This window comes from Hemiscyllium ocellatum, chromosome 1 (assembly GCF_020745735.1).
Source record: "Hemiscyllium ocellatum isolate sHemOce1 chromosome 1, sHemOce1.pat.X.cur, whole genome shotgun sequence".
Classification (NCBI taxonomy): domain Eukaryota; kingdom Metazoa; phylum Chordata; class Chondrichthyes; order Orectolobiformes; family Hemiscylliidae; genus Hemiscyllium; species Hemiscyllium ocellatum.
Window position 1 is genome coordinate 85,222,931 of NC_083401.1, and position 16,698 is coordinate 85,239,628.

At 39.6% G+C, this 16,698-nt stretch overlaps 1 protein-coding gene across 1 annotated transcript in view; it reads right to left on the reverse strand.

Moving 5' to 3' along the window:
• Window positions 1–8,718: 8,718 nt before the first annotated feature.
• The window catches only part of LOC132819100 (melatonin receptor type 1A-like), a 57,016-nt gene continuing 49,036 nt past the window's right edge, over window positions 8,719–16,698 (reverse strand). Inside the window, exon 2 of the mRNA XM_060830469.1 lies at window positions 8,719–9,587. Coding sequence (XP_060686452.1) covers window positions 8,719–9,587 — 869 coding nt within the window. The remainder of the gene's footprint in view (window positions 9,588–16,698) is intronic.

Genomic DNA, 16,698 nt, shown 5'->3' on the forward strand with positions numbered 1-16,698 from the left:
CGAATGCTGCTGGAGGAGGTGGGTATAAGTGACATATTCTCTAATCATGCAAAGATATCACGTACACTGCCCTTGAGTCATCCAGAGATAATTGCAGCATTTTGTATAAAGAAAAGTACTGCAAATGATGAAAATCTGAAATAAAAACAGAGAATGCTGGAGAACCTCGGCCTATTCCCCAGCAGTGTCAAAGACCTTGGCCATTTCTCCTTCCTCCCAGCTGCTGGCCTGTGGCAGTGCTGTGCTCACCAGAATGTGACCCCAAGCTGACTGTACATACATCAGCCACCAAGGTGGAGGCCTCTGCATTGGTGGAGATCAGGGTGGACTATCATGATGGTATCACCTCTCAGGATCCTGGCTGGGATCCTGAGATTCTCATGGGATTCTCATGGGCTGGGTGGGGCTGAGAGAGGGGGCTTCTGAGGATTAGCTTTTCCTTGTCTTCAATGGCTCTGTGATTCTGATCCAGAGAGTGCAGAGAAAACCATAAACATGTATTAGCGTTGCCAGGTGCCACCCTTACCAACGCTTGCAGTAAACCTTTATTGTTTGATGTGCAGATGTGAGAAGCTGCTTGAACATTTTATCAATATGTGGCTGGACAAATCCAATCTCGCCTCCTGAATCCCTCTCCTTCCAACTCCACAACATCCTCTTCAAACACAGTGAGGGACCTAGAATTTGGACATATTACCTCTACTGCCATATCCACTTTGATTGTGCAAGTTCTTCTCCTGCCAAAGGGTGAAATCATTAAGAGATAGTACCCTGAATGCAGTATCAGTTTTCTTGCATTGATAGGTACAGGTACAGGTACAGATGTGAACACCTAAAGCTGCGATTGGCCCAGCATGCTTCAAATAAGAAGAAAGCAGTTTGAGGGATGTAACGATTGAAAGGGTACTGAATGAAAGGTACCTGCTGGTTGGTATTAATAGATTTCAATAAAGCTTTGTATGATGTGCTTGCATGATGCTCAGTTGAGGTGTTGATGTTCAATTGACCAGTTATTGTCGTGTCCTTGTCCCATTTAGTTTGAAACTGTGACATGTAGATTCGCTGAGCTGTGATAAAAGGTGAGTGTGCTGGTGATGTGTGAGTTGCTGAGGGCCATAGGACCCTTTCAGCTTGGCATGTGAGCTGCAACAGAGCTGCAAGATGGATCACCATGTGCCTCTTAATGCAACTGGATATGTGCAATGAAGTGAGAGACACTGATTAGATATGAGGCATATAATGGACATGTCTATCATCTAAATGTGTGCGTGAAAATCCTGTACTGTGGCAGGCTGACTATGGGATGATACAGTCATAGAGTCACAAAGGATTGAGTAGACAGTGACTAATCGCAACAGATTATTCATTCTCACGGTGCTGCCACTGAGTGGATTGAACAATGGCTGCCTCAGCTATTTCCATAGGTGCTGCCTTCAGCTGGTAGGATGGGCTTTTGGAGACAGGATGTCCCTGCGCTCACACATACCCTACAAGGTCAACTTTAGGACTGGTCACAAAGCTGCAGGGCTAAGTTCTGCCTTCTCCAGGACTGTATGAGGGAGAGATGCAAAGTGCTGCAATGGCTATGCATTGCAGCAGTGAAGTGCTGTCCATTGTCTTTTAAATCTGATGCTTAGAAGTTGGAGTATGAAAGATGCTAGCAGGAGATTGAACATTCTACCCAGCCACCAGCAGAAGTTGGTGCTTTGCCCACACGTGTACTCAACAAATTTTAAAGAATGTAACTGGGCCAGAAAATCTGAGACACCCCCAAGTGAAACTCTGCCACACTTTTTAGGCCTGTCATGATCCATGGCCTCAGAAGAGAAAGTACTGCCCCTTTACTGTGTTATTGAAAAGACAACTGGAACCTTCGGTGCCATGTTCCCAGGTTGGATAAAAGTGCAGGCAATAACATTAATGCAAGGAAGTCACTTCAAAACTCTGTTTCACCTCAGAGCACTGTCTGCTTTTTCATTGGCAGATTTTGAAAATGCCATTCTGTAAATGGAGGAGTTACTAAGAAGGGCTGCTTAATTGATCCCAGAAGCAAAGAAAATAACATATGAAAAAACCCTGGTATTTTCTCACTTGAAAAAAAGAACATTATGGTATGACAGGGAATGTGACGGAAGTGTTTGAAATTTGAACAAGTTGTCCTAAATCAACATTACTGCTGTGTACAGAATTTAAACACAATATGATAAACTAAGTGTCACAAAAGAAAATATGAAAATCAGGAAGAAATGTATTTGCTTAAATACTGGATATTGCATGTGTAGGATAAATTATTGGCAAGAGTAGTGCAATAAGATACCGTAATGATTTGAATGGAAAACAGGGAATTATAGACCAGTTAGCCTGACATTGGTAGTTGGGATAATGATAGAGTCCATTAAAGTAAGATTTAATAACAGAGCACTTGGAAAACAGTGACAGGATCAGACAGAGTCAGCATTGATTTGCAAATGGGAAGTCATGTTTGACAATTTTATTGGAATTTTTCAAGGATGTTAACTAATAGGGTTGATAAAGGGAGCCAGTGGATGTTTACTTAGACTTTCAGAAGACTTTCAATAGAGTCCCATGTAAGAAATCAGTATGTAAAACTAAAATGCATGTGAGTAGGGGCAGAGTACTGACATGGATAGAGAACTAGTTAGCAAACAGAAAACAAAAAGCAGGAATAAATTTGTATTTTACGAAATCGAGCTTGTGATTAGTGGGGTATCACAGCAATCAGTGCTTGGACCCTAGCCCTTCTCAACATATAATAATGATTTAGACATGGAAACCAAATGTAATATCTCCAAGTTTGCAAATGACACAAAGCTGGGTAGGAGGATGAACTGTAAGGAGGATGCTTCAGTGTGATTTGAACAAGTTGAATGAGTTCACAAATGCATGACAGATGAAGTAGAATGTGGATAAATGGGAGATACCACTTTGGTAACAAAAACAGAATGGCAAGTTATTAGCTGAATGGGAATAGATTAGAAAAGGGAGAGGTGCAACAGACCTGTGTATCCTTGTATGTCAGTCAGTAAAAATAAGCATGCAGGTGCGGTAAGCAGTGAGGAAGGGAAAAGTTATGTTGGCCTCCATAGCGAGAGGTTTCAAATACTAGAGCAGAGCTGACTTGCTGCAATTGTACAGGATCTTGGTGAGATTGCAGCTGGAGTAGAGTGTGCAGTTTTGATCTCCTTCTTGTGGAAGGATGTTCTGGCTATGCAGGGAGTGCAACAGAAGTTTACCAGACTATTTACTGGGATGGTGGGATGGATGTATGAAGAGAGATTGGATCTGTAAGGACAATGATCACTGGAGTTTAGAAGAATGATAGAAATCTCACAGAAAATTATAAAATTCTAACAGGACCTGACAGGGTATATGCAGGAAGGATGTTCCCAATAACAAGTGAATCCAGAACCATGATTTACAGTCTAAGGATTTGGGTTAGGCCATGTAGGACTAAGGTGAGGAGAAATTTCACTCAGAGTCTAAGAAATTCTTTGCTGCTGAAAGCAGTTGAAAGATGAAATGTTTTCAAGGAGGATTTATATATAACTCTTAGGATTAAAAGATCAAAGGGTATAGGGGAGAAAATGGGAACAGAGTACTGAGTTAGATGATCAGCCATACTGAATAATGGAGAAGGCTCAAAGGGCTAAATGGAATACCCCTGGTTCTATTTTCTATGAGTCAATAAAGAAGGAACTAGACAGATTCTTTTCAACAAATGACACTTAGGATAATTAGAAATGCCCAAAAGAAATAATTTTATGAAGATATTCCAAAGGTCTTGTCTTGCCTGGGGACTATTGCTATGACACATGAAAGATCAGTTTTATTTTCATCAATATAGAGGATACAGGACACTGACAGGTAAAATAATTTTGGATGCTTACCCAACCTGATACTGCTAACTGCCCACAGGTACTGATTTTAACTTGCTTTTCTGAACAAACAGAGGGACATTCACCAGAGGACTGCAAAGCTCTTTCATAAATACACTGTTTGTAGATTTTGAGTTCTGCTAATGTTGTTGAGACTTGTCTACAATTTTGATCAGACACAAAATGGCAAATTCAATTAAAGTTGAGGCTGGAACAAACTCAACAAGGTAAGGGAGTTTTCTTTTTATAACTCCAGGAACAACTCGAAATGTTCAACCTTCTCTAACTACAGCTTTGCCCTAATCCTTGACCATAAAGACATCTTGGATCCCCATCTAACAACTTTCCTGAGGGCTGGGGATCATTTCCTCAAACATCAAGTGAGATTTCATTACCCATATTTTATAAGCCCCTAACAATTTGTCACTACCCACTGGATTCAAATAGAAAACTGATGGACACTTTTGCAAATGAGAACTGAGAGTTAGATTTGACAGAGTATGTGCTGCCAAACACAAAATATTTTGTTACTTATGTCAGCTGATGTTGGCAAGAATCTTTTTCTGAATTGAAGTCATGGCAATTATTTACTCAAAACAAGAAGAGGGCATTAAGTCCAAACACATATATATCACTCTGCATATTGAACATAGTTCATGTCAGCACATTTTGGGAGAATATACAAGCATAAAAAAAGGACCTAGATTTGTCAATGGAGTTCATTCATGAATAGACCATCAAAATTTAAAACAAAAGTTCAGGTGAACATAGTAAATCACAAAACGGTAAAACGGTAACCCTCTGGCAATAACTGAATGGCTGAAAAAGATTCAATCCCATATTGTGAGAAGCATTGATATTTAGATCTACATTTGCATATTTCTCTATGCTGTGAATTCTTAAGACAAGAAGGTACTGAAGAAAGTGACCAACTCTATTATACAGTTAGATATAAAAAGAACAAAAAAAGTGAATCACTAAGCCACAACCTACCAGGGGGCAGAATAGGTATTATTAATAGATTTTGCCTTAAATTATGTGACTGAAGTTTCAGAATGTCTTTTTGTTATACTTTTCCAGCTCCTTGGAATATTAGAGGAAAAAGATTGGAGCAAGTTCTAGTCAAAATGGCATTTCCATTAGTGAGTGTTATAAATGCACCGATTACTATATTTAAAAATAAAATATATCAATCAAATTACCTCTTGAACTATTGCAGTAGATTTTGCCATTTGATATTTTAAGTTATTTTACGCATAGGATTCATACTCTGCTGTAAAGTGTATAGAAGGGTTGGAAGTTGGATGCGTATTTCTCCTCATGAATTACCTGTCATTCTCATATTCAATTCTGTTTGGTGGATTTTGTGGGTGACAATGAATTCATTCCACCCGGACTGAATGTGAGAGGGGACCCAGCTTTGGCCTGCAGTGCCACCCAGTGTAGCTGTCAATCACCAATGAACAATGGTAACCCATGTGCTGCTGCCATCATAGGGCCAGGGAGCACAGAATTGTGTGAAATGGGCTTGTATCTTTATTTTATCATTTAGTTTTAGTCCAGGTATCATACAATCTGTTATGAATTCCTTGGACAATTACCAGGGAAAAAAGAAATCACAGAAAGTGTTTCAAGAAGTATAAATAAAATCCCCAGGGTCTTTGAAGTAGAAGGGGTGTTTATGGGTGTTGAAATTACCCATAGATTTCCAAACTGTCATCGAGTCATAGAGATGGACAGCACAGAAACAGACCCTTCAGTCCAACTCTTCCATTCCAACCAGATATCCTAAATTAATCTAGTTCCACTTGTCAGCATTTTGGCCCATATCTTTCTAAACCTTTTCTATTCATATACCCATCTAGATGCATTCTAAATGTTGTAATTGCACCAGACTCCACCATTTCCTCTGGCAGCTCATTCTGTGCACGCACCACCCACTGCTTGAAAATGTTGCTACTTAGGTCTCTTTCATATCTTTTCCCTCTTACCTTAAACCTATGCCCTCCAGTTTTGGACTCACCTAGCTGGGATATAGACCTTGGCTATTCACCCTATCCATTCCCCTCATGATTTTATAAACCTCTCTAACCTTCAGCCTCTGACGCTCCAGGGAAAATAGCCCCAGCTGATTCAACCTCTCCCTATCACACTCCAACCCAGGCAAAATCTTTGTAAATCTTTCCTGCACCCTTTCAAGTTTGACAATGTCTTTCCTTTAGCACGGAGACCAGAATTGAACGCAATATTCCAAAAGTGGCCTAACCAATGCCTTATTATGACTGTACATGACCTCTCAACTCCTATACTCAATGCACTGGCCAATAAAGGTAAGTGTACCAAACCCCTTTTTCATTATCCTGTCTACCTGTGACTCCATTTTCAAGGAACTACAAATCTGCAATCCAAGGTCGCTTTGTTTGATAACACTCATCAAGACCCTACCATTAAGTGTATGCGTACTGCCCTGATTCGCCTTACCAAAATGCAATACCTCACATTTGTCTGAATTAAACTCCATCTGCCACTCCTTGGTCCTTCTGTCCATTTGATCAGCGTTCCATTGTAATCCGAGGTGATATTCCTCACAATCCACTAAACCTCCAACTATGGCATCATCTGCAAACTTACTAACTATTCACATCTGATTCAATTATATAAAATGACAAAAAGCAGTGGATTCAGCATCAGGCCTCCAGCCTGAAAAAAAACCCTCCACCATCACTTTCTGTCTTCTATCTTCAAGCCAGTTCTATATCCAAATGGCTAGTTCTCCCTGGAATTCATGGATCCTGAAGAAGGGCTTATGCCCGAAATGTCGATTCTCCAGCTCCTTTGATACTGCCTGACCTGCTGCACTTTTCCAGCAACACATTTTTAAGCTAGGTATTACTATTATTGTGTAGGTATTAGGCATTATTATTTTGTGTAATTACTAGTTACATTCTACCAGCAGAGCAGGCAGCTCAGGCAGCTGCAGACTATTTGTTTTTGTCATCTTACCAAATGCAGGTTGATTTAAAGCCTTTTCTTAGGGCTGTTATGATGAACTTGTAGCATTCCTATCTCTGAATCAGGAGGCCCAGATTCAAATTCCACTTGGTCCAGAAGTGCGGAATAACCCATGCTAACAGGTTAATTAGAAAAAATATCTTCACATGTGCAACATTAAACTTAATCTATCCTTTAGGATGGACACCATTGCTACCACTGCATTTTGATCACATCTGGTGAGTCTCCTTCCCATTGCACATACAGGAAATCTCTTCTCCTCCAGTAAGACCTCTGTTGCAGCAGCTGGAAAGCTCAGAGCTGCCCTACTTCCCTATTGAACCATTCCTCACTCTGACCCAGATTAATCATGAACAGTGTGATCTGATCCAACTACAATGCACTGCTCCTTTAAGAGGGGCTGGCAAGCTTTAGTGCCAAACAATAACCCTGATTGTGAGTCCAGCCAATTAGCAGAGTGGTTAACTCACTGGCATTTTTTTCACCTAATCAAGCTGTTCAGAGATGTTGTTACATGTCTCTTGGGGCAGGTAGGACTTGAACCCAAGACCCCAGGTCGAGGAATAGGGGCACTACTCTTGAGCCACAAGAGGCCCCATGAAAATATTATTCCATTGCGAAGGTAACATGAAGCTGGTGTGCTGGCATCAATTAATCACAATTACAATCTCTAAGGCTTTTTTGAAAAGGCTTCCCAATTTAGCTTCCAACGGGATTTATTCCCATCTGACAGAATATGCTCACAAACCTATCAACTCATCAATTACTCTATCAAAATAATTGAATTGAATTGAATTGAACTGAATACTTCTGCCACAAATAGTACATACAGGATACGTTGGCCCATCTGCAATAATGCACTCTTGACTTTCAAAACCAGTTGCATTTCAGAAACATTTCATATAAATTTTTCATTACACTGAAGCCAAAACTTTCACATCAAACTTTATAAAAGCACTTTTGGTAAAACTAATCTCATTTTTGTACACAAGAATTGCATGCACCCTAACCGAATTAGACATTTCACTTTATAACTGGCAACTCACTTTTCTAATGACTCTTCAAAAATACTTTGTAATTTGCTAATGAAGTGACATTGGTCAGTTCCCAAAATTGGTGAACATGCTAAAATACTTCCTTCCGTCACTTCTGAGTATGATAGTGCTTTACAACATAGTTTTAAATTTAATTGTGCACTTCAGACTCTGGACTGTTTACAACAGCAAGCCATTCTGGTTTTCAAATCCATTTCAGTAAATATAATTTTTATCAAAGATATTTAATATGTAGTGGTCAAAATATGATTTCAGCTCACTGTTTCTTTCCAATCTCAAATATCCTGTGAGAGAACAAGGGTCACTGGATGCAAATTGTTAATTCTGATTTCAGATGCTGGCAGATCTGCTGAGTTTATCCAGCAATTTCTGTCTTGGTTTTAAACCTGTAAGAGAACTTACAAATAGATTAAATCTAAGTTAAGATACTTAAGTTCAACTGTTCACTTCTAGTTATGAAGTTTCCTATTCTCATTCCTAATTCTGTGAAGAATTCATCAATCATTTTAAAATAAATATTCTCTCTGTATATATTGTGACATAGATATGATTATAATCAAATGAAGTTTACTGTTTCCAAAAACATCAGTCACTCATGTACAATAGAATTGTACTGTTTTCATTAATTTGTGAAATAAATGCAACCATAGGTTTAACAATCATTGACAATATGTTTAGCTTTCCATCGATTCTGCATAATGTGCTTTTTTGTTTAAGATTCATTGGCTGGCACGTGGAGTGAATGCATAAACCATTCAGACAGAATCTACCTTCACTTGATTGTTGTTTGTCATTAAAGGAGAAGGTTTACTTTTATTTCTGTCAGGCACATCATTTGAACTCTCTGGGAAAAAAATCCTTGCGGTGCACAGAGAGATTATAATTCTCTTGTACTCTCTTCTGAAATTCTGATTCAAAAGTCCATAGATAATCGCATTAAGGCAGCTATTGAAATATGCCATGAAGTAACTCGCTACAAACAACCACTCTGGAATCCTTGGGGCAATTGTATCTGGGTTGACTGCCACGGCAAGACCAATAAAATTAAGGGGTGCCCAACAAACAGCGAAGAGTACAAAGACCACAAACATCGTCACAAAGTTCCGCAAGTCGTGGGGCTTCAGCTTGGGTTTCATATCTGGCTTCACACGTCTTCTGACCTGAATGACGAGGACCCATATTCTCAAGTAGCAAAAGGTAACAATGGCAATGGGGAGGATGAAGTGAAAGAACACCACCGAGACAGTGTAGGCAGAGCTCACCGACTGCACAAATGTACAAGAGTAGACTCGCTGGTCATATTGCAAAGATCCCACAAACAGGTTTGGGATGATTGCGATAAACGTCAGGATCCAGATGAGGATGACAAAACACAAGGAATTCTTGTCACTGTAGAGCTTGTCGTACTTCAGACTGTGACAGATGTAGCAATACCGATTGATGGCAATGCCAGTAATATTGAAAATGGATCCGATCACACTCAGACCCATCAGGAAGCCACTGATTTGGCAATGCATGTAGCCCAGATTCCAACCATTATGAAATATGGATGTCAAGACCATGGGGTATGGGTAGATTGCCACTATTAGATCTGCAACGGCTAGGCTGACAACAAATATATTTCCTGTTTAAGCAAAGAAAGAGAAAAAGAATGTTAAATACATATATTTACATATAAAGCACCATATTTACTTGTAAGGCAAATAATTATACATATTCATATTTGCACAAACAAGTATTATTTGTTGAAAATTAATTTAAATGTTAATGGTGAATGGTGTTGCACCATAAAATATAAGCTAAGAAAGCTAAAACATTGATTTTATTCTGAAAACATAATTTTCGTGACCAGTTTCCCAATGACTTGCTGAAAAAATCTGGGTGTTTAGTCCAGGATTGGTTGTGACAGCACGTAATACTAGAACACGAGTTCTCAATCATATTATAAGCTGGAAAGGGTGCAAAGAAGATTTAAAGGGACATTCCTGAGATTGGAGTGTTTGAGTAATATGGAGAGGTTGGATAGGCTGGAACTTATTTCCCTGGAGTGTAGCAAGTTGAGAGGTGACCTTGTAGAGATTTATAAAATCATGAGGGGCATGGATAGGTTGAATAGCCAAAGTCTTTTCCGCAAGGCAAGGTAGTCCAAAACTAGGTGGCATAGTTTTAAGGTGCGAGAGGAAAAATTTAAAAGGGACCTGAGCAACAACTTTATCACTCAGAGGGTGATGTATATATGGAATATGCTGCCAGAGGTGGGTACCACTGTAACATTTAAACTGGTAATTGGATAAGAAAGTTTTGAGATTTATGGGCCAAACACAGGCAAATCATAGAATCCCTACAGGATGGAAGCAGGCCATTTAGCTCATCAAGACCAAGCCAAAGAGCATCCCACCCAGGCCCCTACCCTATCCCCATTTTCCATGGCTAATCCACTTAGCCAGCATATTTCTGGATAGAATGAGAAATTTAGCTAAATGTACCTACCCTGCATTTGGACTCTAGGAGGAAACTCTCACAGACACTGGGAGAATGTACAAATGCCACACAGACAGCTGCTCAAGAGTGGGATTGAACCTGGGTTCTTAGCACTGTGAGGCAGCAGCACTAACCACTAAGCCAACACACCACGTGGGACTAGCTCAGTTTAGGAAACCTGGTTGGTGTGGAGGAGCTGGGCCGAAGGATCTCTTTCCATACAGTATAACTCTATTGAGGCAATCCAGCTTCTTTGGTGTTTCCTACCTTTCAATCAGGTAATGACTGACCTGAAGCTCGTCTTCATCTTTCTACTCTTGCTCAATACCTCATGATATGGTTAATTAACAAAACCTTTCAAAATTAGCCTTTAAATTTCAACTGAGCCAGCATTCACATTCTTATGTGCAGGTTATGGCAGAAAAGTTCCACTTGTGTGTGAATAAAATGTTTTTTGCTTTTACTTTTGAAAGACATTGTTATTATTACAAGAACATAAGATAAGGGTGCAATAACATTAGCTAGATTGCTGCATTAACACTTTTCCTCTCTATTTGTCATCTCTCTTACTTCCTTTTACTTCTTACATCTTGGTTTCTTACTGAAGTGGAACTCATGCCTGATAAATTTATTCAAATTTTTTGAGGAGTTAAAAAAAAGATATAGACAGGTTAAGAGAGTGGGCAAAATTTGGCAAGGAATATGGGAAAATGCTAGATTATGCGTTTTGGATGGAAGGATAGAGGAACTGAATATTATTTAAATGGAGAAAGACAGCAGACAACTACAGAAGAGAGGGATTTGGCAGTCCTTGACTGCGAATCACGAAAAGGTAGTATCAAAGTTCGGCAGGTGACAGAGTCATAGAGGTGTAGAGCACAGAAACAGACCCTTCAGTCCAACTTTTCATGCCGACTAGATATCCTAAATTAATCTCGTCCCATTTGCCAGCACTTAGCACAGATCCCTCTAAACCCTTCTTATTCATATACCCATTTAGATGCCTTTTAAATGTTGTAATTGTACTAGCCTCCACCACTTCCTCTGGGAGCTCATTTCATATACGTATCACCCTCTGCATGAAAATGCTGCCCCTCATGTCCTTTTTATATCTTTCCCCTTTCAAACTAAACCTATGCCCTCTAGCTCTGAACTTCCCCATCCCAGGGAAAAGAGCTTGTCTCTTAATTCTATCCATGCATCTCACAATTTTATAAACCTCTATAAGGTCACTCCTCAGCCTCCGTCACTCCAGGGAAAATAGCCCCGGCCTCTCCCTATAGCACAAACCCTCCAATCCTGGCAACATCCTCATAAATCTATTCTGAACTCTTTCAAGTTTCACAACATCCTTTTGAGAGAAAGGAGGCCAGAATTGCACGAAATATTCCAAAAGTGGCCTAACCAATGTCCTGTACAGCCGCAACATGATCCCCCAACATCTATACTCAATGCGCTGGCCAATAAGGGAAAGCAATAAAGCAAAGGCATATGGAATATTGGTCTTTATTTCAAAGAGAGAGGAATATAAAAGTAGGAAGATCTTGCTAAAACTATACAAGGTACTAATCAAAATATATCTGGAAAACTATAAACAGCTTTAGGCTCCTTATCGAAGAAAAGATCTTTTGTTTTATTAATTCATTTTTGTAGGATGTGGACATTGCAGGCTGGCCAGCAATTATTACCTGTCCCTAGTTGCCCATGAGAAGGTGGTGGTGAGCTGACTTCTTAAACCACTGCAGTCCACCTGCTGTGGAGGGAGATATAAAAACATATAAAAAGCCCAACTGGAACATAGGCTGCTTTCTCATTGGACAGAGATGACTGGCATTGGTTTAACTTGAGGATCACCACACCTCAGGGGAGGGGAAAGGCTGAGAAGGAGATTCCTTCATGGTAACCTGGTGTAGGAATTGAACATGTGCGTTGGTGTTACTCTGCATCACAAACCTTGGAGGCCTTCTACAAATGTTAACTAGACTGAAGTCAGGTATGGAAAGGCTGTCTTATGAGGAGAGGAGGAGTAGGTTGGGCCTGTACTGACTGGAATTTAGAAGAATAAGAGGCTTATTGAAATGCCCAAGATTGTTAGGGAACCTGACAAGGTAGGTGTTGAAAGATTGTTTCCACTTGTGTGTCAGTCTAGGACCAGGAGGCATAATCTCAGAATAAGGGTGCACAAATTTAAGATTTAGGAGATTAGGAGGAATTTCTTCTCTCAGCATACAATTAATCCCCATGAATTTTTTTTCCGCAAAGAACTTTTGAGGTTGAGCAATTAAGTCAATTCAAGGCTGAGATTAACACAGATCTTTAGATAGTAAAGTGATCAAAGTTATAGCAAAAAGACAAGAACGTGGAGTTGATCAGAGATGCTTGCATTGAATGGTGAAACAGACTTGATGGGTTGAATGGCTTACAGGTGCTTCTATATCTTCTGGTTTTTGAGTTCCTTTAGCATTCAAAACTTAATCGATCTCAGTCTTGTGTATTTACTATGATTGAGCATTGACAGTCCCCTGCAGTACAGAATTGCAAAGATTCACAATGCATTGAGTGAAGAAATTTCTTTTCATCTTGTTTCTAAATATCTGACCCCTTAACCGAAGATTATGCTGTCTGGCTTTAGATTCTCCAGTGCTGTGAATCAGCCACTCAGCATCTACTCCTTCAAGGTCTCTAATAGCTTTATTTGCATTTAATCAGCTTGATTCCAGCTTTATACAGTACAATGGCACAGAGAGGAAAGAGCAATAGCACACGGAGGTAACTGTCATAAACCACGGAAATTTAGATAGCAGCCTCTTTTCTTCTTTTTATAATTACTTAATGGGATGCAGGTGTCACTGATTGGGCCAGCATTTATTGTCCATCCCGGGTCCATCTTGAGGAGGTAATGGTGAGCTACTAACTTAAAACTCTGAAGTCTATTTCATGTGGGTAGACACACAATGTCATTAGGGAAAGAGTTCCAGATTTATGGCATGACATTCTGATTTTTTTTGTGTATGAGTGCAGTTTGGAGCTGTGGAAAATGTCAATCAGGGCTATCCCCTGATGGCTTGATGTAATCTCATCTCTGATCTCTCACCTTCATTTTTTTCAGTACCCCACACCTGACTCAACCTCCTTGCTGTTCTCTAATTCCCTTCCCTCAGATCCCAGTCCTTGATCTCCTCTTCACTATCTTCATCTGACCAAAGGCAGCCTTCAAATTTTTAGAACATTTCAAACAATAACTGCTGGCACAAAAATCGTAAGTAAAAGTATTAAATTATGGTAAGCACAACCTTTGCATTTACTTTATAATGTCATTGGCAGAAGTCACATAATCTAATGTCATGTGATGAGGCATCAAATGCTTGGATGTCATGTGGTTAGAATGCCATGTGATCAAACCTCCAGGAATATTCTACCCAGAAATAAAACCAGAAAATGCTGGAAAGAGTCAGCTTCTCTGGCAGCATCTGTGGAGAGAAACAGCGATAGCATTTAACTTGTAAATATCAAAGCCTTGTAAATTTAACACTGGCTGTCTTTCTCCACAAATGCTGCAACAGCATATTAACATAGGAGCAGGAGTAAGCCATGCGCTCTTTGAATCTGATTGGCAGCCTGCTCTTCCATCATTGCACTGTTAGAAGTCTGTTGTGAAAAAGCATTACAGAATGCTTGGAATTTTTATAATGGATTTTGCGACATTCTGTAACACAGCTTCCCTGTGCTTTTCCAAAATAGTACCACTAGGATCTTTTTAAAAACTCAATGGGAAGGGTAGCCAGGGTTTCCGTTTAATGGATCATACAAAAGCCAGGACCTCCATTAATGCAGGTTCCTTCAGAATTGCGCTGGAGTATCAGCCTAGAAATTTTGTGCTGAATTCTCTGGAGTGGGAGGTGAAAGTCATATCAACTGAGACATAGCTGACAAAAAGCGCAATCTTTTCTCTGCTTCATGAAACAGCAGTTTTCATGCCATTAGGCAAAGTGCTTTGGTCTACTGACAGTCTTTTTTCTACATTTTTTTTAAGAATTCTAAGTGCTTGAAAAATGTAGATGACACAGTTTATATTGAGGGATTCACTTTCTCGGCTCTATTTTAAGCGTAGCGAGTTTTGAGCTTTCATAGCCAAGTGAAAATATAGGAACAGAGCATGCCATGCAGCCCCCTATACAAACCAGTTGTTGAACTATTTAAAAAATAAACATATACTGATACTATTTTATATTTACAACTGCACATTCTCACATCTTGCATTGTATGCCAGGCCATGCTATTCATCAGTCGTTAGCTATATTCTATCTTTCAGCCCTCTCTGTTACCACTATCCTTTTGCCAATGCCTGTAAAAGCCCAGCAACTTATCATTGTCCTATGAGGGGCCATTACTTTCAAATGATTCAAAAGAGTAGCACTTACTTACAAGCACCAAAGGTGAAGCAGGAGCTGCATTACAAACAAACTGCCTGTATGTGGGCAATATGTATTTTACAGTTAATGAGTAACCACTGTACCCAGCTCTTATCTACTGGGACCGGAAGTCAACTAAGGCCTGTTAGACTTGTAGTGCCCAAGACCGCTGTAATGTATCATGCACAAGGTGATGATTCTGCAGTTCAAAATCCTCATTCTCCTTCTCCTCAGAAGTCTGGTCACTCAAAAACAGAGGGAATATGTGAGTTCTCAAGGATATAGGAATCATAGCAGCTCTAGGGTCCCAGGTGCAAACATCTAAGAATTGGTACCGGTGATCAGAAGCTACTCACACATTAATAGAATGGAAAACTTTGCTGCATTTTGAGATGTCCACCTCAGCATCATGTGCACATATTCTATCACATGCTGTTCTTTGTCTAATCACTTATATTTCTGTATCATCTTCATGTCCTGTTCACAACTTACTTTTCTACCTATTCTTGTGTCATGAGCAATTACAGCAACCATACCTATTGTCCCTTCAAACAAGTCAATTAAAAAGATTATGAACTTTTTTTTCAGATTATAATCCATTTGCCAGATCTTTTCTAACTAACTTAACTTAGCTACATCTTTTTGAGGCCTCATTACGTCTTCTGTATAATTTACTTTCTTATCAATCGTTTTGTCATCAGCAAATTTAACAACGATAACTTCAGTCCTAATGGTCAAGTGATTTATATAAATTGTAAAAATGTTAAGCACTGATCCCTACAACCACTTTACATTTTGCTAGCTAGATAAAGACTCATTCATGCTGTTTCTCTGTTCCCATTTAGATAGCCAAACTTCTATCAATGTCAAAACATTATCCCTTATGTTATGAGCATTTACTTTCCTAAATAACTGTTTATGTGACACATTATCGAATGCCTTCTGGAAATATAAGTACAGCACATAGAATCCCTACAGTGTGGAAACAGACCCTTTGGCCCAGCAAGTCCACACTGACCCTCTGAAGAGTAACCCACCCTGACCCATTCCCTTATTTCTCTACATTTCCCCTGACTAATACACCTAACATTTTGGACAATTTAGCATAGCCAATCCACCTATCCTGCACATCTTTGGATTGTGGGAGGAAACCAGAGCACCCGGAGGAAACCCACACAGACATGAGGAGAATGTGCAAACTCCTGGGTCCCTGGTACTGTGAGGCTGCAGTGCTAACTACTGTGCCCCTGTTCCACCTCCATCACTTAGTCTCTCCTTATCCACAGCACAAGTTACATCCTCAAATAAATTGGTTAAATATGATTTCCATTTCATGAAACCATGTTGACTCTGTCTGAATACCTTGAAATTTTCTAAGTGCCTTGCTATATCTTTTGTAATAATTTCCAAAATCTCCATTGCATTGATACCTTCTCAGAAACAAGTAGGTACAGGAAAATGTTTAACGTATAGATAAAGAATATTAAAAAAACGAATTGATCCATCATTTAAAAATGGCTCACACACCTCCCCAAAGTAAGTATAAACAGCACAGGTTCAGTGAGGACTTTACTGAGCAGATCTTTATGAAGATGGTGCACTTCAATGAAGGAGCAATAGGAAGCTGTGCCAGTGCATCTATGAAATCCACCAGTGCACATTGTCAATAACCAGTGTTTTTTGTAATATTAGAGTGGTTGCAGTGTGGCATTTGTTTGCCATGTGACTGACACTTCAGTAGAGATCTGAGAATTTTATATCACATGTTGCTGCTGCTGTACTTGTTATTCATGTGAATTTAGAAGTTTGTTGCAATTAAATTGTGGTCTTCTCGTGTTATAT